Below are 25,929 nucleotides of genomic sequence, written 5' to 3'. Positions count from 1 at the left end.
ATAAATTAAGATTTTCCATCTCTCCAAACTTGTGACCTAAATAATACTTGTTTTACCCCCTCTTTTTTGAATTATCTAATCATCAAATATCAGGAGGGTTCCAATAGTATTTAAAGACATAAATACAGAATTTCAGGATACAAGGAGTGCATTGTACTCCACTCTCATTGTGCAAGTGAAGACAATAAGGTCCAATATCAGGAATGACTTAATCCAACAATATGGATTTTAAGAGTTATACAAACCATCTGACTCTTTTTTTTTTTTTTTTTTTTTTTTTTTTTTTGAGGCGGAGTCTCGCTCTGTCGCCCGGACTGGAGTGCAGTGGCCAGATCTCAGCTCACTGCAAGCTCCGCCTCCCGGGTTTACGCCATTCTCCTGCCTCAGCCTCCCGAGTAGCTGGGACTACAGGCGCCCGCCACCTCGCCCGGCTAGTTTTTGTATTTTTAGTAGAGACGGGGTTTCACCGTGTTAGCCAGGATGGTCTTGATCTCCTGACCTCGTGATCCGCCCATCTCGGCCTCCCAAAGTGCTGGGATTACAGGCTTGAGCCACCGCGCCCGGCCTAAACCATCTGACTCTTTCAAATTTCTCTTTTAGTTGATTGTCTTGGAGCCTAATAATTTGGGAAACATAGTAAGAAAGAAGAAATGTCTAGAAAGGTGAAAAGCCATAATTTTGCCGATATATCTGGAATCAATGAAAATGTATGTTCCCTATCAAACAGGGTTACCATGAGTAGAAGCTACATGGGAAAATATTTGGAATATGAGGAATTCCAAAGATAGAGTTTTACCTTCTTTTTGTATGTCAAATAGGGAAAAGTTCTTAGTTAAAACACAAAAAGAAGGCACCTAATCAATGTTGGTTGAACTGAATTGCCCTTGGCAGGCATAAAGTAATGAGCTTCATTATTCATAGTACTGGAGCAGAGAGAGCCAAGAGATGTTCTAGTCCAGGGTTGCTCAATGCCAGCATTATTGCCATTTGAGGCTGGATAACTCTTTGTTGTCGGGGAATGCACTGGGCATTGTAGGACTTTTGGCAGTATCCTTGGCCTGCACCTACTAAATGCTAGTAGCACCCCACTTTCTCATTGTAAAATCATCTCTGGTTGAGAATCACTGATCTGGTTCCCTTCCCTCATTTCACTGATGAGATTCAGGTTTCACAAATGCACAGAGAAGAGGTGATTAACCACAACGTCACAGCCAGAATACACACTTCAAAACTGTTTCTGCAAAACCAAGCTGCCCTAGCTTTCCTTTGGTTCTATTATACATAAAAATGAATCAAGTCATCAGATCTTGACTGAATGTGTTTTTTGACATGGGAAATTTAAACTAGCTTGACTCTACCATGCCCTGCAGTGGGTCAGTCTTCAACCACAAGTAATTCGTGGAGACCTAAGCTTAAGAGAGAGAAAAACAACTCTATTTTTCTGAACTTAACCCAGTGTAATAAACATCATATAATTATGCTTTCCTTTTGCAGATAAAATATGCTAAACCTCCCAAACTTCTTTTCATTTATTTTTATTTTTTTCGGACAGAATCTCACTCTGTTGCCCAGGTTAGAGTGTAACGGCGTGATCTTGGCTCATGGCAACCTCTGTCTGCTGGATTCAAGTGATTCTCCTGCCTCAGCCTCCCGAGTAGCTGGATTACAGGCACCTGCCACCACGCCAAGCTAATTTTTTGTATTTTTAGTGGAGATGGGGTTTCACCATGTTGGCCAGGCTGGTCTCGAACTCCTGACCTCAGGTAATCCACCCACCTCAGCCTCCCAAAGTGTTGGGATTACAGACCTGAGCCACTGCACCAGCCCTCCCAACCTGAAATAAAAATAATTAGACAAGTCAGCTCCTGATAAGCTGTTTATTTACTACCAAAGGTAGTTTTTTATTTTCAAGAGAAAGTAAAGTTTAAAAAAATTAAAGATCTTATGGTTCATAAGGAAAATTGATATTTGGATGCCTGAGCTACAATAGATTAAATTCCACTTAGAATGCCCTTATGTGAAAATTGGAACATTATTTTTAAAAACTCTAAAACCTACCAGTAATCCCATCCCCAAAGAAACACCCAACTTTCAACTTACAAACTTAGTATAGGCTTCCCTTTCCATGAAGTCTTTGAAATAGACAAAAATACATTTCCTTTATAAAAAAATTCTTGGGGTTTTCTTTCTATACTTTTATTTTAAATGATTTGCATCACTAGCTTGATTCTGTTCTCCACAGGCTGACCTTCACAAGCTGTCTTTTGTTTTATTTTAGTGGAATTCAAAACACAGTTTGATTACCAGCTTTAGCTCTTTGCTTCTCCTATGCCTTCTTTTGGTTGCTCTTCTCTTTAGGATTTATTGTTTTTCCTGCCTAAATTGCTTATTTTAAGATATTTTATCTTGGATCACAGAGAGGAAGAGAAAGTTCCCAATTATCTTCATATAACTCATCTTCAAACTTATATATCTTGTCATATTTTAGGTTTGCCCTCATTCAAAATCTGTCTATAACACACATTTTAAAATGCATGCCAATAGCTCCAAGGTTGAGAGATTGTAAAATGTTTTTAAACACATTAAACTTAGTGTCATGCGCGTCCGTGTGAAGAGACCACCAAGCAGGCTTTGTGTGAGCAATAAAGCTTTTTAATCACCTGGGTGCAGGCGGGCTGAGTCCGAAAAGAGAGTTTTAAAAACTCTAAAACCTACCAGTAATCCCATCCCATCTTTTCGGGCTGAGTCCGAAAAGAGAGTCAGCCCACCTGCACCTAGGTGATTAAAAAGCTTTATTGCTCACTCAAAGCCTGCTTGGTGGTCTCTTCACACGGACGTGCATGACATTTTGGTGCCGTGACTCTGATCAGGAGACCTCCCTTGGGAGATCAATCCCCTGTCCTCCTGCTCTTTGTTCCATGAGAAAGATCCACCTACAACCTTGGGTTCTCAGACCCACCAGCCCAAGGAACATCTCACCAATTTTAAATCGGGTAAGCGGCCTCTTTTTACTCTCTCTCTATCCCTCAACCTCTTTCTCCTGTCAATCTTGACACCACACTTCAATCTTTCCCTTCTCTTAATTTTAGTTCCTTTCCTTTTCTGGTAGAGAGGAAGGAGACGCATTTTATCCGTGGACCCAAAACTCCGGCATCAATCACGGACTCGGGAAGGCAGCCTTCCCTTGGTGTTTAATCATTGTGGGGATGCTTCTCTGATTATTCACCCACATTTCAGAGGTGTCTGACCACGCAGGGACGCCTGCCTTGGTCCTTCACCCTTAGTATCAAGTCCCACTTTTCTGGGGGTGGGGAAGAACCCCGACCCCTTCTCTCCTTGTCTCTACCCCTTCTCTGCTTTTCTGGGGAGCAAGAACCTCCCGACCCCTTATTTCTGCACCCTGACTTCTTATCTCTGTGCCCCAACCCCTTATTTCCACAACCTGACCTCTTATCTCTGTGCCGCAACCCTTTATTTCTGTGCCCCGACCTCTTATCTCTGTGCCCCAACTTCTTATCTCCATGCCCCAATCCCTTTCCTGCTTTTCTAGAGGGTAAGAACCCCCGAACCCCTTCTCTCTGCGTCTCTACTCTCTCTTTTCTTTGGGCTTGCCTCCTTCACTATGGGCAACCTTCCACTCTCCATTCCTCCTTCTTCTCCCTTAGCCTGTGTTCTAAAGAACTTAAAACCTCTTCAACTCACACCTGACCTAAAACCTAAATGCCTTATTTTCTTCTACAACGCCGCTTGACCCCAATACAAACTTGACAGTAGTTCCAAATAGCCAGAAAACGGCACTTTTGATTTTTCCATCCTACAAGATCTAAATAATTCTTGTCGTAAAATGGGCAAACAGTCTGAGGTGCCTGACATCCAGGCATCCTTTTACACATCAGTCCCTCCCTAGTCTCTGTTCCCAAAGCGACTCATCCCAAATCTTCCTTCTTTCCCTCCCGCTTGTCCCCTCAGTCCCAATCCCAAGGGTCGCTGAGTCTTTCTAATCTTCCTTTTCTACAGACCCATCTGACCTCTCCCTCCTCACCAGGCCAAGCTAGGTCCCAATTTTTCCTCAGCCTCCACTCCCCCACCCTATAATCCTTTTGTTAGCTCCCCTCCTCACACTCAGTCTGGCTTACAGTTTCGTTCCTCGACTAGCCCTCCCCCACCTGCCCAGCAATTTCCTCTTAAAAGAGTGGCTAGAGCTAAAGGCATAGTCAAGGTTAATGCTCCTCTTTCTTTATCTGACCTCTCCCAAATCAGTTAGCCTTTAGGCTCTTTTTCATCAAATATGAAAAACCCAGCCCAGTTCATGGCCCATTTAGCAGCAACCCTGAGACACTTTACAGCCCTAGACCCTAAAAGATCAAAAGGCCATCTTATTCTGAATACACATTTTATTATGCAATCTGCTCCTGACATTAAATAAAGCTCCAAAAATTAAATTCCAGCCCTCAAACCCCACAACAGGACTTAATGAACCTTGCCTTCAAGGTGTACAATAATAGAGTAGAGGCAGCCAAGTAGCAACTTATTTCTGAGTTGCAATTCCTTGCCTCCACTGTGAGACAAACCCCAGCCACATCTCCAGCACGCAACTCCAAACACCTGAACCGCAGCTGCCAGAGGTTCCTTCAGAACCTCCTCCCCAGGAGCTTGCTACAAGTGCCGGAAATCTGGCCACTGAGCCAAGGAATGCTCACAGCCCGGGATTCATCCTAAGCCATGTCCCATCTGTGCGGGACCCCACTGGAAATAGGATTGTCCAACTCGCCCACTCGCAGAGTCCCTGGAATTCTGGCCCAAGTCTCTCTGACTGACTTCTTCCCAGACCTTCTTGGCTTAGCAGCTAAAGACTGATGCTGCCCCTCCGCCTCGGAAGCCTCCTGGGCCATCACAGATGCTTTGGGTAACTCTTACAGTGGAGGGTAAGTCCGTTCCCTTCTTAATCAATACGGAGGCTACCCACTCCACATTACCTTCTTTTCAAGGGTCTGTTTCCCTTGCCTCCATAACTGTTGTGGGAAGAGCTTCTAAACCTCTTAAAACTCCCTAACTCTGGTGCCAACTTGGACATTCTATTATGCACTCCTTTTTAGTTATCCCCACCTGCCCAGCTCTCTTATTAGGCCAAGACATTTTAACTAAATTATCTGCTTCCCTGACTATTCCTGGACTACAGCCACATCTCATTGCTGCCCTTCTCCCCAACCGAAAGCCTCCTTTGCATCTTCCTCTCATATCCCCTCACCTTAACTCACAAGTATAGGATACCTCTACTCCCTCCTTGGCGACTGATCATGCACCCCTTACCATCTCATTAAAACCTAATCACCCTTACCCCACTCAACGCCAATATCCCATCCCACAGCACGCTTTAAAAGGATTAAAGCCTGTTATCACTTGCCTGCTACAGCATGGCCTTTTAAAGCCTGTAAACTCCCCTTACAATTCCTCCATTTTACCTGTCCTAAAACCAGACAAGGCTTACAGGTTAGTTCAAGATCTGCACCTTATCAACCATATTGTTTTGCCTATCCACCCTGTGGTGCCAAAGCCATATACTCTCCTGTCCTCAATACCTCCCTCCACAATCCATTATTCTGTTCTAGATCTCAAACATACTTTCTTTACTATTCCTTTGCACTCTTCATGCCAGCCTCTCTTCGCTTTCACTTGGACTGACCCTGACCAGTGAAACCTTTATATCCTTCAGGAAAGGTAGAACGGACTAATGGTCTTTTAAAGACACACCGCACCAAGCTCAGTCCCCAACTTAAAAAGGACTACAGAATACTTTTACCACTTTCCCTTCTCAGAATTCGGTCTGTCCTCGGAATGCTACAGGGTACATTTGAGCTCCTGTGTGGACACTCCTTACGCTGAACCCCCTTAGGCTCTCTCTAATTAGATGTCCTAGGTCCTCCCAATTCTTAGTCCTTTAATACCTGTTTTTCCTCCTTCTCTTATACAGACCTTGTGTCTTCCGTTTAGTTTTTCAATTCATACAAAACCCCATCCAGGCCATCACCAATCATTCTATATGAGAAACGCTCTTTCTAACAACCCCACAATATCAATATCGCCTCTTACCACAAACTCTTCCTTCAGCTTAATCTCTCCCACTCTAGGTTCCCACACCACCCCTAATCCCACTTAAAGCAGCCCTGAGAAACATCGCCCATTATCTCTCCATACCACCCCCCCCAAAATTTTCACCACCCCAACACTTCAATACAATTTTATGTTATTTTTCTTATTAATATAAGAAGGAGGAATGTCAAGTCTCTGAGCCCAAGCCAAGCCATCGCATCCCCTGTGACTTGCACGTATACACCCAGATGGCCTGAAGTAACTGAAGAATCACAAAAGAAGGGAAAATGCCCTGCCCCGCCTTAACTGATGACATTCCACCGCAAAAGAAGTGAAAATGGCTGATCCTTGCCTTAAGTGATGACATTACCTTGTGAAAGTCCTTTCTCTGGCTCATCCTGGCTCAAAAAGCTCCCCCACTGAGCACCTTGCGATCCCCACTTCTGCCCGACAGAGAATAAATCCCCTTTGACTGTAATTTTCCTTTATCTACCCAAATCCTGTAAAACGGCCCCACCATTATCTCCCTTTGCTGACTCTCTTTTCGGACTCAGCCCACCTGCACCCAGGTGATGAAAAAGCTTTATTGCTCACACAAAGGCTGTGTGGTGGTCTCTTCACATGGACACGCATGACACTTAGTATTCATATTCAAAGAATATCCCCAATTTTCGTGATGTTCTCCTCTGTGCATTCTACCTTGATCTCACGTCTCATGAGCCAAAACAAATGTACAGCACAGAAAAGAAAATCACAAGCCAATATCTTTTATTGCATTTCCTAAGCATACTTATTAACAGCCATCACACAAAACATTTTAAGGCAGTTGCAGAATTGAAACTGTGTAGAGAGGGAGGGAGGGGATTACTGTAAGCAGTGTATCTGGAGAGGGGCACTAGTTTCATCAAAAATATCTTATGTATTATAAGACAATTTGGTACATAAACTGGCAAATAAAAATGTCTTTAAGATTCTCACCCACATGCCAAAGGTATGTGATTGTTACCCTCTATGGTTCTATACACAGGCTAATCTTGTTTCAAAATTTGAGGAGAAGGTTTGAGATAGAGACTCTTGTGAAACAAAACATATGAATGCACATTTTTTTCTTACAAACAAACAATTTTCTTTAAGAGATGGAGGTCTTGTTTTGTTGCTCAGGCTGAAGTGAAATGGCACAATTATAGATCACTGCCACCTCGAATTCTTGGGCTCGAGCCATCCTCCCGCCTCAGCCTCCTGAGTAGCTGAGACTACAAATGCATGCCACCACACCTGGCTGATTTTTAAATTTTTTGTAGAGATGTTGTCTCCCTATGTTTCCCAGGCTGGTCTCAGACTTCTGGGCTCAAACAATCCTTCTACCTTAGCCTCCCAAAGAGCTGGAATTACAAGCATGAGCCACTGCACTCAGCCAACAAACAAAATTTTTTAACTTTCTAATCTCAGAATAACATTTATTTTGGATATTATTTACAATTATTTTTACATAGATGTCCTCTCTCTCTTTGGAAATGTTGTTTAATACTTTCAGATAAAACCTATAAAGAATTTAAAAATTCTATTTAACAAAGACCTATTTTTAAACCAGAGTGTACTTTGTATGAGAGGTTCTAAATATGGCAGTGGCTAATCTCCCTTGAATAAAAAACATAGGAACATCATGTGTTAACAAAACATAGGACATATCTGCATAAAACTTTCAAAAGGTCATTGTTTTCCCAGTCCATTGGGATATGATCAGACACTACATATCCACCAACTATTTGTTAAGCAAATAATGCTTCAGACCATTATAATAGAAGTGACAAATAGGTCTTCTTTGGGTGTTGGCTGTTTTAAAAGCAAATAAAAATCTCTTTCAGATTTTTACTCCTACATAAGGCAACTGAAGAGGGGCATGGAAAAGAAACTCCCGTTAACTGACAACTGCAACAGAATAATCTAAAGCATAGGTTACAATTTTCCAAACCTGATGTATACATAAAATTAAGAGAAAAGAAATGTCAGAAAAAGGGGGACGCAGAGGCGCTGGAAATTCTATGTATGAAGAAGTGAGCCTATCTAACTATATTTTGGAGAAAAAGGCAAATATTGTCTCAAAAAGATAATTTTTAAAAAAGATATATACTAAGAAACTAGTTTATTGTGCTGACAATAATTTGTCTATCATGTATAGAACATAACTTGTTTATGCTAAATTGTCTATTATCTCTTTCACATAAAGGAAGAAAGCAAGGCAAAATAGAGAAAACTCAAAAGGATTTCACTCCTTAAATAAATAACAACAACAAACAATGGCAAAACTTAGAGAAGCCAAATCTGTGTTCATAAATCTTCCCAAAGCAATGTAACACTGCAAGAAATTGCAGCTTTCCTCTCGTTAAAACAATCTAGCAAGCCACTTAGTCATTTCTACACCTAAAAAGGTTCATTTAAACATTTACCCCAAAATATTTCTTAATAAAATGTTAGCAATGACAAAATATAATTTTACGACAAAAGAATATGGACCATCTTGATTGAGAAACCAATGTTGAAAAAGTGGTAGTTTGTGGCAAAGCCAGAGTTTTTCAGAGAAAGTAAAAGGCAGTATTGTCAGTTTCGCCTTTGACAAAGGTATTTGCCCTGTAATATTAACATGTGGGTGACATAAGGAAGGGAAGTTGAAGGTCACAGTTGAAATACAACTTGATGAATCATTAGATAGAAACCTGAAAGTCACTGACATAATCATGAAAGTTGAATGTCAAGCATAGTCATTTTGGTAGGGAAGAAAGGCAAGTCAGACGTCCAAAAAAACTCAGAAGAAAAGCGGAATGAAATACTACAACAAAGAAAATTCTCTATAATTACCCTTTTATGTTCTCTGTGAGGTAGCATGGAGGAAATTCTCTAAATGGTCATCTTCATGGAAAATATGTTCTCTCTCCCATTTAAACAGAGTAGAAGAAAAATAAATTTTAAGAGGCATACATGCTGGAAAGTGTTATTTCTCACAAATGGAAAAAAAAAAGAAAAATATTTGGGGGAAAATCAGATGAAACAATATTCTCCCTTTAATTCTATCCAAAACCTTTTTTCATACAATTCCTTAGATCTTTAAGAAAGTAACAATACACCTAATTATATGAGTTGCATTATTAATTTATAAAGAAAGAGAGAGGATTTTTACATAGCACTTTATATAAATGAGGTGAATTATTGCCTTTTTATATTAAACTGCAAATCTTCAATGAAAACCTCTTATCCAATTACACATATTAAATGATCAGAAAACAATCAATATATTTTGCAAACTCATAAATAGTCAGAATAAACTAAATACCATTCAGCTCTTTAGTATCTTCATTCTCATCAGCAAATTGCTTTTCTGAGCCTGAATGTCTTCTGCATGCCCGTTAGTCCAATGAATTTTGCTAATTATTTTCCAACACTACCTTTAGTTATCAATAAAAAATATGCTTTAAACACACCACCATAGTTTTTAAATCCATAGATTTATGGCAAAGTGTGAGGACATTTTGTAATAACTGAAAAGCACCACAAATTGGCACAATAATAAATTAATTGGATAATGAATGAAGATTAATCATTAATTAATAATGAATGAAGACTATTTCAGCAAAGCATAATCTTCATTTTGAAAGTTTTTTTTTTAAACCATCTAATATGTAATGATGCTTCCTGGCCTATGCCACTTTGATGTAAAAGTTGTTGGCTAGTAAGTTTCGATTACTTGATTATGTATTTGGTTTCAAACTTGGCTGTTAGAACTCAGCAGCTGTTTCCAGGCAAATTTTCAGCTCACAATCAGGTCAAAAGGCTGCCCAGCTGCACCTTTTTGAACTACAGTAAATACATTTCTGTCTAGTCTCATTATCATCTTTAATGTCTGACATTTTGTAACAGAGTTGAGAAATCATATTTTATGGCAGTGAAGCTTAACAGTCCCATCCAACATCTCCTGTCATGTGGAACTGTCCCCAGTACAAGGCAGATTAGTGAACGTGAGCTACTTGCATTTGGCCCAACTGTCTGGCTAAAGAATTTTCCATTACATGGGTGGATGAGATCAGCTGAGTTTGGAACCATTCAATTTATTCTGTGGCAACAGTGTAAGAGAAGACAATAGTGACTAGAACTGAATTTGAGTACACTTTCTTCTGTTGAGGTTCTGATGAAGTAGCAATGCTGAAATTATATATTTTATTATTCAATTTATTTTTGAAGTAGATATAAGCATCTACCCTTGAGAGCTGTTTTGGTATCTGTCTCCATTGTAGATTCTGGACACAATGAGATGATAGTTAAAGCTCAACATAAAAAGGCCAGTTGATAACGCATGCCATTCCCCAGGTGTTCAGTGGCCCCAAGGTTCTATCTTATCTTTCCCTTTCATGCCAGGTCAATGAATAAGGCCAGGGGACCTTTGGAATTCACTTTTAAGTGGTATGCTAGGCTTCTTTCAATTCTGACAATGCACTGTCTGCTATTACTTCTCATGTTCCACATTCAAATGGGGATACAAACCAGGACAAATTGGTTGAAAGAAAATATAAATAAGATTAGGTCTGTGGTAAGTTAAGATTTGCAAAATAGGTCAAATTTTCAGCCAAGTATTTAGAAATAAATAGATTTATGTTGTGATGTAAAAAGAGCTTTAAACTTACTTTATAGTCAGAAAAAGCAATGAAAAGAAGTGGCAATTATTTTTAATGACAAGAATTTTCTGCACTTGAAAATGGGATTTATCATTTCGGTAGATTAACTCTACTGAAGATTAACTCATACAGGTAGATTAACTCGATATTCTACAAAGAATCTTGCTTGAAGTAAAATGCATGAATTTATACTCACACAGAAGAATAAAGTTGTTATTTTCCAGCATTGGATCATATTTTGAACAATGTAGGTTACATGGATAATATGTGAAATTTAACTGTTAGTGGTTTGATTTTCATATAAGTGCTAAATTATTTTTATAAACATTTTATAATTATCCCATACTGCCTAAAACTTCATATTAAAAGCCACTAAAATATTAGTGTCATGAAAGCAATAGATATTTCATAAGTCCTTTTGTTAATGATAAAAAAATGTTTTCCCCACAGGAGTTTCCATTTCTGTTATGTGTGGAATTAGTGAAGGCAACTTTATATATCAACAAGATTTTCCTGTTTAATTTAATTTGAGGTCTATATTTTATTCCACAAAATTAAAATATTGCCTCTAATTATCATTTTTTATCATATCAATGCCTTCTAAAAAATTCAGACTTACCAAAATCATAGCCTTCTCACAAAGTGTATATAAATCAATGGAAAATATTTTCATCTGAATTTTGTAAATAAAAACTAGAATTTATCATAAAAAGTATTTGTAATGAACTTTTCCAAGGTTACATAGGGATTTCAGATCCAGTTAGGGTTAATCATAGATTTTAAGTAATGCAAATTTTAGACTTGAAAGGATCCTTAAGAGGTACCTAATCTGAACACCTCATTTTATGCATTAAGAAACTGAAGCCAGCCGGGCGCGGTGGCTCATGCCTGTAATCCCAGCACTTTGGGAGGCTGAGGCGGGCAGATCGCCTCAAGTCAGGAGTTTGAGACCAACCTGGCCAGCATGCCGAAACCTTGTCTCTACTAAAAGTACAAAAATTAGCTGGGAGTGGTGGCAGGCACCTGTAATCCCAGCTACTTGGGATGCTGAGGCAGGAGAATCGCTTGAACCCAGAAGGCGGAAGTTGCAGTAAGCCGAGATGGCACCATTGCACTCCAGCCTGGGCAACAGAGCGAGACTCCATCTGAAAGAGAGAGAGAGAGAGAGAAGGAGAGAAGGAGAGAAAGAGAGAAAGAAAGAAAAGAGAAAGAAAGAAGAAAGAAAGAGAAAGAAAGAAAGAAAGAAAGAAAGAAAGAAAGAAAGAAAGAAAGAAAGAAAGAAAGAAAGAAAGAAAAAAAGAGAAAGAAAGAAAGAAAGAAAAGGAAAGAAAGAAACTGGGGCCTAAATAGATGAAACCACTTGCCCAGGGTCACAGAGCTAACACGTCAGATAAGAGATTCTTTATGTTTTATAAATATAAATTTAAATATAGTTTATATTTTCAAGAATATTGTAAGTTATCATTTTCAAACTAAAAGTTTAAAAGAGCATAACACCTTATATTCCTCTATAAATCTATTTTATTATGGATTATAAAATATGATGATCTTACATGTCCTGACTGTATTCAGAAAGTTTTTTGAACATCTTACATTGCTTATTAATTTCATATTTCAATCTCTCAATAAAATATATAGCCCATACTATTTTCTGCATTTTAATATGACAAATAAAGATTTAAAATCTCTGCTATTCATTATGAAGTTTTATATTGCATACATGTATATTTTCATGTTTTTCACAAATATAAAGCACCACTGACAATTCTCCATTATACTTCCCTCAACATATATAATATATAAGGGGAATCTAGTATAGACTTTTCAAACATAAACAAAATGAACAACAAATCCTAAGTATGACTTGAGCCCTGATTCTGTTACTATTACTGCCCAATCTGGGAGACTGCACCGTCTCTTTCTTAATATGAATCTAAACAGGACTTTTGTCAACTTTAATATATCAAATCTAAAATATTCCATCTCTTCAAAAAGAAGCAAGATTTCATTTTATTTTTTGAGACAGGGTCTTGCTCTGTCACCCAGGCTGGAGTGCGGTGACATGAACACTTGCTCACTGAAGCCTCGACCTCCAGGGCTCCAACAATTCTCCCACTTCAGCCTGCCAAGCAGCTAGGACCACAGGCACATGCCACCATACTCAGCTTTTTATTTTTTTTTTTAATTTGTTGTAGAGATGGGATTTTACCATGTTGCCCAGGCTTGTCTCAAACTCCTGGGGTCAAGCAATACTCCTGTCTTGGCTTCCCAAAGTGCTGGGATTACAGACATGAGCCACTGTACCCAGCTGGAAGCAGGATTTTAGAAATAAGAATGCCACACCTATATGACCCATCCAATCAGTGATTTCATGATGTCTTTATAGAGAGTAACATCTTGGTCCCCAAAACAATACCAGCACTAAATAGACAAGTTTTAGAAAAAAAAAAAATACATTAAAATGCTTCAAAATATTATTCTTGAATTATTTAGGAACTTCTACTTATTATGTAAGCATTTTCATTACCAAATATACTCCAATCAAATGAACATGTTCTTGCACATACTATATTCATAGAGACATCTTTATTTTATATAGTCATTTATCAAAATAGCAAACATTTTCTCTTGTGTACGCTCACCTGTTCAGAAAAGAGGTCACTGTTATCTTCCAAGTATTTACTGAAAGGGTTGGGTTCATAGACTTCCTCCTCTTGTTTCAGTAATATTCTGGATTTTACAGGTACTGGGCGAATTACTCCAGGCTTAGTCTTCATGAATGTCAAATAAATATTTAAAAAATAAGAAAAAAAAACTATTAAAATGAACAAAGATGTGTATTGTTAAATCATTCAATGTTGTTCTCACAGAAAATTTTTTTTTAATTTTAAAATGATTTCACAAATGCATAAAAACAGCCTGAAGTCAAATGATTTTACTTAATATAAGTTTAGTTAAAACTTAACAGTAATCAGTTCATAAAGATCTACTCTTGTAACATTCGAAATGCAAACATGTTCTACCCTTGCTGGTGCATTTGGTCAACAAATATTTCATTTGCTAAATATTTATTGAGAGTCCTCTCTGTGTCAGGCAGCATTCTGGGCATGATAGTATAGATGACTTTGGTATATCCACCAAGCCCATGACAACTTTCTGTTTCTGGAAACTGCTCAACCTCCATGCCCCAAAATCTACAAAGCTGGGCCCCCAGATGCCATGTTCATATTATAAACTGGGCTGGCTTTCTGACCTAAAAGAGTGGAGAATGGGGCCGGGCGCGGTGGCTCAAGCCTGTAATCCCAGCACTTTGGGAGGCCGAGACGGGTGGATCACAAGGTCAGGAGATTGAGACCATCCTGGCTAACATAGTGAAACCCCGTCTCTACTAAAAAATACAAAAAACTAGCTGGGCGAAGTGGCGGGCGCCTGTAGTCGCAGCTACTCGGAGGCTGAGGCAGGAGAATGGCATAAACCCGGGAGGCGGAGCTTGCAGTGAGCTGAGATCCGGCCACTGCACTCCAGCCTGGCAACAGAGCAAGACTCTGCCTCAAAAAAAAAAAAAAAAAAAAAAAGAGTGGAGAATGGGTGGCAAAGAGATTGTCTCTCCCAATAACATGGAACAGGGATTTAAACTGCTCTGCAGTAACTGTGGGAGACTGAAATTAAAGTATGTCACGTAGAAGCTACAGGAAGGCCTTAACACAACCTAAAAGGCAGATATGCTGAGATCAAGAAGGATAGAGCAAAGTGCATGGAGGGGCAGCCCAGAAAGGAGAGACACCAGAGGGCTTTCCAGAATTTACTCCCCAAACATTCCAGGGGTCTACATGAATTTCCTGTCCTGAGGTTCTTTCCTTTTCTTCTACACTAGATTCCCTCCACACACACACCTTTTTATTTAACTCAACTTTACTTCTGTAACTTGCAATCAAAATAATTTTAGCTAATACATCAGTCACTCAAGATTCTTAAGCTTGTATCCAGTGTCGATTTGACAAAGAGAGACGGGGGAGAACTCTAGTTTGGGGTAATTTCAAAATGATGTTTCACAAACACCAAAATCTTGTTACCCTGTAAAATGTCACAGAAAGATTGATGTTTGCAAAAACATCCCAAACAATAATTTAATAAAATGCTGTGATGCTCTTTCTGTTTAAGCACTTTGCTACAATCATTCTTCTCAACCCCATTTCCTTTTGGAAAATGGTAAATTAGCTCTTTTCAGTCAATTCTGATGTTCACAAGTTAAGCCTTAAGGGACTACATCTATCTCTCTGCTCTATAAAGCACCTGATATATTTTGAGTCTTGAATAAACATAGCTCTGAAATACTTTATTCAACAGATATTTGGTCTTTCATGTATTATGACAACTGGGGAAATACAGATTGAAACAAGTCTCTATCTTCCCCAGACTGAGAAATATCTCCCACTTAAGAAACTCTGATTTTTCTCAAGGGGAAGAATGAACAAGTAACATCTAATTGTGCATGAAGTGATGCCATAGATTATACACATGAGAACAATATTCTTCCATTAAGCGCTGAAAAAAAAAAAAAAGAAAAGGTCCAGGCAGTTCCCTATTTGTATAGCCACCTATAATTACAGAGATGCCTGATACCTGGGCCATGATCCAAAGTTGTCCACACCTCTGTCTCTTTTTTTTATTTGACTTCCTGCTTCATTTCTTCTTTCTTCTTCTCCTATTCCTGCACTTTCTCCTTCTCTTCTACTCCCTTGTGAGGCAGAAAATAAATGCAACTCCAGGACTCAGGGGCTACAAGGCTCTAAAACCAATATGGTACTTTAGGGGTTAAGCTTGATGTCACTATGCAGAAAGATGAAACCAGGGAGAAAAAATCTAACCAGGAGCACTTCGGATGGCAGGATAATCTCTGCCAGAGAAACATGACTGCCTGGGTCCCTTTATTGCAAGCAGGCAGATGTTTGGGGTTATCCTGGCCTAGAGCCTTCCACTCAGATCATCTGTCTTGGGATCAGTCCTTTCCAGGGTGACATCAGAAGACAGACTCTTCTGCTTAGTTGGATATCAGATATATTCAGTATCAGAGTCTGTTACTGATGCTTCATATTTTCTTCTCTACCAGTTTTTATGCTCTTTAGTTCTTATGAGTTTCCTGGATTTGATGGTTGTCTCTGACAATTAGACAATGATTTTTCCTACATTTCCTCCACTCTATCAGATTTTCCACATGTTCTTTTCTTGGACCCTGTGTTCCCAGGTTTGGACTATGTGAAGACTCTGAGTCTTCCTCATTCTGTTTACTTACTTGGTCTTCATATGGTTTCCCTGATTTTTACATTGTATAGATTCCCTTTTTCTTTAGTAGTGTTCTTTGCTGCTACAGCCTTAATTTGTTGTTACCCAGTAATCAATACTTCATAGATACGGAAGCCAACTCTAGGCAAAAGATGACTACACGTAGTATGCCTTTGACATTGTTCATACTTCTCATCCTATAATCTTTAATCATACCTTTCAAACCCAGCCGTCTCTCAGTGTTGGTCCAGTTAAAAATCTAACCTTAGTGTCCCAATTCTGAACCTCATGCACTCTCCACAGACCTTGGTATACTAACAAGTCATCTGCATGGTAGCCTCTGCACCTTCTTCATGCTTTTTCATGTGCTTCAAAACCAGCTTCAAAATCCTTGAGGACCCATTGCAGCTAATGACACTATCATTGTCTCATAGACACAGGTTTTATATTCTATCAATATAGAATCAAAAACTGAACTCAATATTTTAGATAGATCATCTCATCAATTTCTTATAAATTCTGTGGGGGATTTAAAAGTAATAAGTCAGATGCCAAAGTCATGCAGTTAACATGCGAAGTTAAGGTTTAAATCCATGTTTGGTCCAATCATCATGCCTGTGATTTTTATCACTTCTGTGCCCATTCCAGGGAGGAAGAGCAACATCATAGACTAGATAGAAGCTTGAAATCATTGTTAAATATCCACCTCTCTGTAACTTATCCTGTCTAATCAACAACAAAGCTCCTGTAATTTTTATATTTTTTATGCCTTTAAAATATATTGTTTCTCTGTTTTATTTCCACTGTCAACTGTCTCATCCTTGATTTTGGCCATTGTTAACTCATTCTGTGCCATTTTACTTTGTTTTCGTCAGCCATCCTAAATACTCTTAGAACATTTAGGACCTAATGTTTTCTAATGTTTTTAGTTCCTGGTGACTATACACATCCACACATCCACTCTCTTCACACACACACACACACACACACAGACACACACACCTCTTCACCACCTCCTAAAATACTCCATAATTTGCATGGCCAAGACATCAAATTTCCACTGTGTCTCTGGATTTGGTTAAAAATTTACTCTCATGAAGCAGCATAATACTGTAGAAGGAGAGCAACATGGACATAGATTTTAGTTTTTGCAATGTTGTTAATAAACTGTATTACCTTGGAAAAGCCATTCAACCTGTGTAGAACTTCTGTTGAAGGGTTGTAATTCTAATACATGACTATGTCCTTTAATAATCGGTAATGACACATTTTATTACTTACCTTTCTGACCCCTCAGGAATTATACCACACAGAATTACAGCAAAAGGCTTATTTCTGCATATTCAAATCCATCATCCAAACAAGGGTCTCAAAGTGCCACTTAGAAAGCCTATAAAACAGCGTATGTGAAGCAACTGGCACTGTTGTCATCACACATAAGTCTCTCTTGGAATATTAGTTAACTTCCCCTCGATTATTCCTCATACCTTGTTTCACAATGTCAAATGGTGATGCAATCTACATTTGTAACAAAAAGTTAACTAATGTTCTATCCAATTAAGACATTGTCTGCTAGCACTTTGACCCTTAGAATGAAGGCTGTAGACCAGTATCAGCAACATCTGAGAACCTGTTATGAATGCCAAAGCTCAGTGCCCGACCTAAACCTACTGAATCTGAATCTGCATTTTTACAAATCCTTAAGCAATTCACGTACACATTAAAAGTTGAAAGACACTAGACTTGAACTCAATACATTAAAATGTGCTACTCATGTAGAGATAGGTCTTTCTTAGTGTATCATTCCAGAGACATCCATTTGGCCTTGTCTTCTGTCTCCAGACTGAAGGAGGGGCTTTAAAACAGACTATGCTTTATTAATTCCTAATCTATATTTCATCTTTGCATGTAGTGATCTTTGCTGATAACTTTGGACTTCAAGTAAAGGTTCTCCTGAACAACTTCTCTAATTCCAAACAATCTAATTTGTTACATTTGTGTCCAAACAAACACAAAGGAAATTAGATTTATCAAGTTTGGGGAGTCTATAAAACTGAACTACTGTTAGATTGTCATTGTTCAGCAATATTTCAACTAAACTAGCCTTAAGAGGCCCTTCTCTCATTTTTATCTACTATAGAATCCATAGAATAGTCAGACTCATGACTGATAGACACGAATGACCCTCTAATGATGCCAGAAAAAGCAGTTTTGTAATTTTCTTTCCAGCCTATGTGGAAAAATAAAAAAGGTAATGACTCTCATAGCCAGCACAAAGGGCACAAAAAGAAAAATGAGAAGATTCTCCAAATCGAAAATATCAATTCATGAATATACTGAAAATTGATTTACACTGGGTATAGACATTTTTGAAGTGCCTGAAAGACAAAATAACTGTTTTGCAACTCTGAAGCACACCTCTACCAAATGTTCACTGGAGACATTTTGCCAATTAAGATCTAGTCTATGTCAGGAACTATAGTGTCTATAAAGATAAATAAGATATATCCCCTGTTTTCAGAGGCTCACAATCCAGTTGAGTAAATCACAAGATGACCACAGTGTAAGTTGAGTCATGTCACTCATCTCCTAAATGATGTCCATCAATTCTACATCAAGTCATGTCAACTCTGCTCTGAAATCTCTCTAATGCCTTACCTTTTTACTGAGAGTAAAGTTCAAAGCCCTTGTAGTGCCTACAAAGCAATGCCTATAAGGGTGCTGTATGACCTGATCTTTCATATCCCTAACCAGCCTCTCTTTTTCCAGTCTTATTTCCCAGTACTGTCCCTTCTATTCCTCCACTCTTTCTACTCTAGTTTATACACTATGATACTGCCTCCTCCAGGAGTTTGTATTTGCTCTTCCCTTGTCTGGAACTCCCTCATTCCTTCTTTTTCAGTTTAAACATCACCTTGTCAGACATATCTTTTTAATGAGCCATATAAAATAGCAATCTCCATCTCTCTTACCTGCTTTATTTTCTCCACAGCAGTTATCACTACCTGACATCTGTTTGTGTTTATTGTTTTTCTTTCTCCACTAGAATGTAAGTTCTGTGAAACCAGAGATCTTTGGTTTATTCACTCTTATATCTCCAACATCTAGAATGGTGCCTGTACCTGGTTGGTGCTCAATAAAAACTTACAGAATGAATAAGTTAATTGACAGGCAGAAGCTCAGTGTGTTCACTATAATTCAATATGGAGTCAATAAGAGGTGCTGATTCAATAGCAAAGACGTGGAATCAACCCAAATGCCCATCAACGATAGATCGAATGAAGAAAATGTGGTACATATATACCATGGAATACTATGAAGCCATAAGAAGGAATGAGATCATGTAATTTGCAGGGACATGAATGGCTCTGGAAGCCATTATCTTCATCCAACTAACACAGGAACAGAAAACCAAATACTGCATGTTCTCACTATAAGTGGGAGCTGAACAAAGAGAACACATGAACATATGCTAGGGAACAACACACTGGGGCCTGTTGTGGGCAGGGAGGGAAAGCATCATTAAAAAATGCTAATTCACGCTGGGCTTAATACATAAGTGATGGTTTGATAGGTGCAGCAAACCATCATGGCACATTTTTACCTATGTAACAAACCTGCACATCATGCACATGTACTCTGGAACTTAAAATAAATTTTTTTAAAAAGTGGTGCTGACTGACTCCTTGAGGTCATCCATTATTTTTCCTGAATTGGCTAACTTTTTGAGCACAATATAATTCACAAAGAGGGAACTTTGAGGGATAGAAGAGCCATATGGCATTTTTCCAATAGACGATGAGAAGAAGGAAAGTGGGTTGGTGAGTTCCGCCCTCAGGAGAAAGAGTAGAAAGCTAAAGTTATCAACTACAGAAAAGTCAAGGAAAGAGTCCACTTTAGGGACTTTACAAGATTTTAATCTTCTTCATTTAAAAGAAATTATTGTTTTTCTCCCTCCATTCATGGTGATATGCAATAAAACTCTTAATACCAAAAGACAACAATGTCATCTTTTTTAGAGAACTCAAGAGTGGAGAGTGGGGAGGAGAAAAGGATATTATATCTGATGCTAACATTAGTCTTGAGGACAGAAAAAATTCAAGGGAGTATATGGGTTCCCTGAAGCCCAGTGGCAGATTTTAATGGGCTATAAGACACTCGTCTAAGCCTGCTATTGATTTCTGTTTATAATCTATCAAGTATACACTCATACTTGAACACTGTCACTTGGGGCACTATATAAACAGATACTATTTCCATCCTTTGGAACATATAATCAGAATTCTATGACAGCAAGTTAGTATAGCCTCTGGGCTAGATACCAAAGTTGAATATTAACTACCAGCACTGACCTAGAGAATCGATTACCAATATTTTTAAATAACGGGGTTTTACAGCGAAATCTTTCTTTTTTGGAGAGAGTCTCACTCTGTCTCCCAGGTGATCTCGACTCACTGCAAGCTTCGCCTCCCAAGTTCACGCCATTCTCCTGCCTCAGCCTCCAGAGTAGCTGGGACTACAGGTGCCCGCCACCACACCCGGCTAATTTTTTTTGTATTTTTAGTAGAGACGGGGGTTTCACCATGTTAGCCAGGATGGTCTCAATCTCCTGACCTTGTGATCCACCCGCCTCGGCCTCCCAAAGTGCTGGGACTACAGGCATGAGCCACCGCGCCTGGCCAGCAAAATCTTTCTTAAATTAATAACTTCAACTAATACTAATGGACTGATGTTTTTTAATTGCCTTTGACTATAGAAATAAGCTCTAGGGTGGTGTGATAAAGAAAAAAAGAAATAACGGATAAGGTGCCAGCTTTCAAGAGTTTATTTTGATCTTTCTGGAGAGATAAGATATGTAACAAAACTGCAAGAAAGTAACAAAACAACATACAGCAAATTCTGTGAGTCTGGCTGGAAATTTTACTACTTCAATGGACTCAAAAAGTTTGTGAAAGTGCCATGGTTGTTTTTGACCCATTTGCTGCAGTTTTGTCTTCATTCTCCAGTGCTTTTTTCTTTGTCTTTAGAATTTCCATGGCAAAATACTTTGTGCAAACTCAATACATTCTACCAGGCAAAATTGTGGACAAAAGCAATATTCTCTAAATTATTTACCTTATTTACTTATTCAGATAATACATGTTTATAGACCCTAATTCTTGTTTTAAACAAACATTATTATATACTTGAAGCAAATACTTAAGCTATGTTTTCCCCTTAACCAAATATCCTAAATCTCAAAACACTATGGCATAGGGTAAAGCTCCCAAGATTGGAAAAAGCAAAAGAGATTTTTATACCACTTATTACCAAGCAACTATTGACATGGCATTCTAGATATTTAAACTTCAGTTTTTTCATTGGAATAATGGAAATAACAATTCCTGCCATACTAACTCAAAGGTGATTATGAGAACCTAATGAGATAATATGTATGACAAAACTTGGTAAAGAAAAAACAGCATAAAATACATTTGAAAGGAAAAACAGAATATATACTTTGCACTTATAAATATGGCATGTTGACTCTAAATGACCTAGACTATTCACAAAAGTACCTACTTGATGTGTTCCTCCAAAAAATGTTTTATAATGATTACAATAGTTTTATAAAAATAAACATACGTAAGGCCTCAATAATTACAGGCTGCATCTCACGGCTCAAGAAGTATTTCATGGAATATACACAATACAGATTTGCCAGATTGAAATATTTCAATGGCTAAATAAAAGATAATAGCATGACTCAAACCTGAGTGGGCATACCTGATAAATGCTGTGGCACTTAAGTATGTTATGTCAAGGAAAAACTGGTCAAGGAGAAACTGTCTTTGAGCTTGAAGGACACATCGGTTCTACATAAAAGCTTTCAGGGCTGCATTTTCTGAACAACAGAGGCCTTAAGGGCCCTCAGAAAGATGAGTCACGCACCACTAAAGCTGGACGCATCAGCTGACATTCAGAACTAGGAACAAAGTATTTGCAAGTTTAAGCACTCTTCTTAATAGTGTTCCAGTAAATAGCATCTTGCTTTTACCTGTATATAGCCAGGTGACTTATTTTTAAAATCTGTTGTTTTGTGCTCTCTAGATTAAGTATTCCATCCTGGACAACAGTGAACATTTTGTAACGGCATGAAATTTCAAAAGCAAAAGGCAAATATCATCTAAACCAGGCTCCCCTACTGCCAAAGAAGACCAGGGTTTACCTACCTTGGGGAGCCTAACTTGTGTGTTATCTTATGCAAGGAAAAAGACCCCGCTGGCCTTTGTTAATATCTTTGTGATGATTCAGCTCAACAGCTAGGAAAGCTTTGTAAAGGTTTAACCTAGATCCTAGATATTTCCTTTCCTTTTGCTCCTTTTAATATGCTACAGGAAGCACAATTCACAGCTGTGAAAACTTCAGTACTCTAACTGACCCTACCCAGTCTCCTCTTCAGTAAGTACTCACATTTTCCAGGCAGTGCAAAAACACTAGGCAGAGTCAGACACAGGAGGTACCCAGTGAAAGTAATGCTTCCATAGAGGCCCTGTTTCCAAACTCCTTAATTCATCCTTTCTTATTTTCCTTGAATTATCTAAAATCAATAATAATGATTCCTTTTCCAAAGCTACACAAGGCAAGGATGAACACTGATGCTGGTGATCCTAGATAATCTATTTAACTCCGTAAGCCTCTGTTTCTTTTTCTGTAAAAATGGCTGCACATATTATCTCTTCATCATTTCACAGATTTTATGTGCAAAAATAACCTCTCCCTGTCTATAGGAGTATACTGACGACTCCACATTTTATGATATGTGAGCCTTACAATAATCTTTTCAGGTTGACAGAGTCATTATTCCAATCTCCAGTGAATAGGTGGGAATTTCTGATATTTTCATCTCTAATTTCCTTTCCAGTTCTGATCGACTGCAGTGCAGTTTAATAGGAGAAGCTAAGACTGGTGAACTAGCTTCACATGGGCTTCCAAAACAGTCTCCCAAGCCCAACTCTAAATCATTTGGCTTCCAGAGTAAACAACGGAAATATTTTAAGAGTAAGGGTCATGGCTCTATTTCTTCTTTCCCTTTGAATTCTGAATTAGTACACTTGCAATAAAAGCAAGCAAACAAATCAGCCAAGTTAAAAATTTGAAAGCATGAAAAAATGATACATCTTTAAAAAGTTAAATCTCAAAAGCAATTTGAGAATTGCATTAAGCTTGTGGTACCATAGCAATTTGTCATATATTTTCTCTTCAACACACGTACTACATTTACCTCCTAAAATAGGAGTCAATTTTAACTATTTACTGTTGGTTTTACACCAAACAAATATTTGTTTATGTAATTTAACTATAAAATATCATATATTTCCATTAACTTTGTTTTTATGTGTTATATATGCATACATATTTACTCATATAAACAAAGGTGTACATATAAACAATGAGAATTACCTCATATGTCATCTATATGTGTACGTATATTATAAACACATACCTATATAAAAATATAAATATATATCTCAAAGTTTTGTTTATCAAAGGCATTCTTATTTACTCATATTATTCAGAACTGAAAGAGTTCATGATGGCAAATATTGAAAAATTCATTGATAAAAATGAAAAAATTATAACTTTATAGTGTTACTTAAGTGTAAAAATATTCTAAACCCTTAGTGAAGTACATGCCCTGTAACATGTCTTACATACAATCATTTTCCACTATTTATTCCACTCTCAGGTAGTATTAATATAAACACAGGGTTAATGTCATGAAATAGAAACCAAAGTTATTGAATTAAATAATTATATCAGTACAAGACATGTTCATTTTTTAAATATGATATGCTTGCTTGATAATAATCCCTTCACAAACCTACCTATATCTCAAGGGCATTTTGAGATTAAAACTTAATTTAAAACTTGGTTAAGAAATGCCTTGAACGCCTTAGAGAAAAAGACTTAAGTAAATGAAAGAAAATTATTATAAAAGTCATTCAAAGCAATGCTTTGTAGTTTTGCCCCTAGAGAAAACAAACAACAGGATTATTTTATTGGGCAAAAAGTAAGTGTGTTTTAATTACATTCACAAAGAGTTGTTTTACTATATCTCATTTTATAAAATCATCATATATATATATGTATGTGTATATATATATATATTGCCACTTTGAAATAATTTCTTAAAGTATTAAACCAAGAACTTACATGTATGTAAAATATACACTTATGCATGTATATATAGTCCACCAACATCTAAAATCTGTATTTTATATACTATACTGAGTGAAACTGTATATGACAATGTGTAAAACATTCTTTTTTTTTTTTTTTTTTTTTTTTTTTTTTGAGACGGAGTCTCACTCTGTCGCCGGGGCTGGAGTGCAGTGGCCGGATCTCAGCTCACTGCAAGCTCCGCCTCCCGGGTTCACGCCATTCTCCTGCCTCAGCCTCCCGAGTAGCTGGGACTACAGGCGCCCGCCACCTCGCCCGGCTAGTTTTTTTTTTTTTTTTTTTGTATTTTTTAGTAGAGACGGGGTTTCACAGTGTTCGCCAGGATGGTCTCGATCTCCTGACCTCGTGATCCGCCCGTCTCGGCCTCCCAAAGTGCTGGGATTACAGGCTTGAGCCACCGCGCCCGGCCAAAACATTCTTTATTTCCATAATTACTCTAAATAAACAAATATATCATTTTAAATATTAAAATAATTGTAGTAATATTTCCATATATAAAGTGGGAAGTCATTCAATCTCATTATGTTATTGCAGGCTTGTTTCCATGGCAACTCCTTCAACTTCACTATGTTAGTAACCATCAATTCACAGCCTGGAAGGGCTTGGAAAGTTCACAATAGAATGCTCTCACTGTTCAATTAAGAAATTGAAATCCAGACTCCCAGACTTTTGCTTACCCACTGTCAGCCAGCTAGTTAATGTCAGAGCAGGAAGTATAAGGTGGGTCTTCTGATACTCATCCCAGATTCTTTCAAGTATACTATATTGCCCCCCGCCCCCTAGTGTTCTAAACCAACTGAAACTAATGCACACACACATTCAAACACATGCCATATACACACTATATGTATAAACAGCAGTATACCCAATGGGATTGATTGAATCAGGCTATTTTAAAAGTCAAACAATGCTTTTTATGATTTCTCAGTATTACAAATAAATATATTGTAATTATTTTTATTGGCATAATAATGACAGGACGATTTGCTGGCTGTGGCTACAAGACACCAAAACAATTTCTTTAAAAGGGGAATATCAGTTAATGTTTCAAATTGTTTTACTATAAATTTCCATTAATTTTAGTGAAGATATCTATTATTCAGGAATTTACAGTTTTAGATAATAAACATCCAAAGATATTAAGAAAATCTTTGACCAGTGATATATAGGAAATTTATTTCATGACTTCAATTTGGTAACCACTGTAAGAATAAGAAAAACAAAATGCTATAAGAGAAAATAATTCTCCCATTTAATCAAATTTTATCTTCAAATAACAGATTCTAGAGTCTGGATCTGTCTGCCCAATGTAGTCACTAGCCCCACTCTTGAGCTCTTGTAACTAGGCAGTATTGAGATTTGCTTAAATGTAAAATATGTAATAGTTCAAAGACTCTTCCCCAAAACAGTAATGTAAAAAAATCTTGATTTTTATACTGCTTATTCATTGAAATGATAATATTTAAATAACATTAAGTAAAATATTTTATGAAAATTAACATTACTCGTTCCATTTTACTTTTTTAATGTGGCTACTAGAAGTTTTAAATTACATATGTGGCTTACATTTGTCATTCATGTTGTATTTCTATTGCTCAGCACTGATCTAGACCATTTGCATGCTAATTCTCCTGTGTGAAATATCTATTTCTTAAATCCAAAAACAATC

General features: G+C 37.7%; 1 protein-coding gene across 12 annotated transcripts in view; it reads right to left on the bottom strand.

Annotated features, from left to right (window-relative positions):
- The window catches only part of MLIP (muscular LMNA interacting protein), a 262,957-nt gene that overhangs the window by 53,487 nt on the left and 183,541 nt on the right, over positions 1–25,929 (bottom strand). For all 12 annotated transcript variants that reach the window (XM_033217477.1, XM_033217478.1, XM_033217485.1 and 9 more), the window contains one exon: positions 13,397–13,525. In XM_033217477.1, coding sequence (XP_033073368.1) covers positions 13,397–13,525 — 129 coding nt within the window. The remainder of the gene's footprint in view (positions 1–13,396; positions 13,526–25,929) is intronic.

Source organism: Trachypithecus francoisi, unplaced genomic scaffold, assembly GCF_009764315.1.
Source record: "Trachypithecus francoisi isolate TF-2019V2 unplaced genomic scaffold, Tfra_2.0 Lachesis_group10, whole genome shotgun sequence".
Taxonomy (NCBI): Eukaryota; Metazoa; Chordata; class Mammalia; order Primates; family Cercopithecidae; genus Trachypithecus; species Trachypithecus francoisi.
Note: the sequence above shows the minus strand (reverse complement) of the source record. Positions and strands in the feature narration are given on the sequence as shown.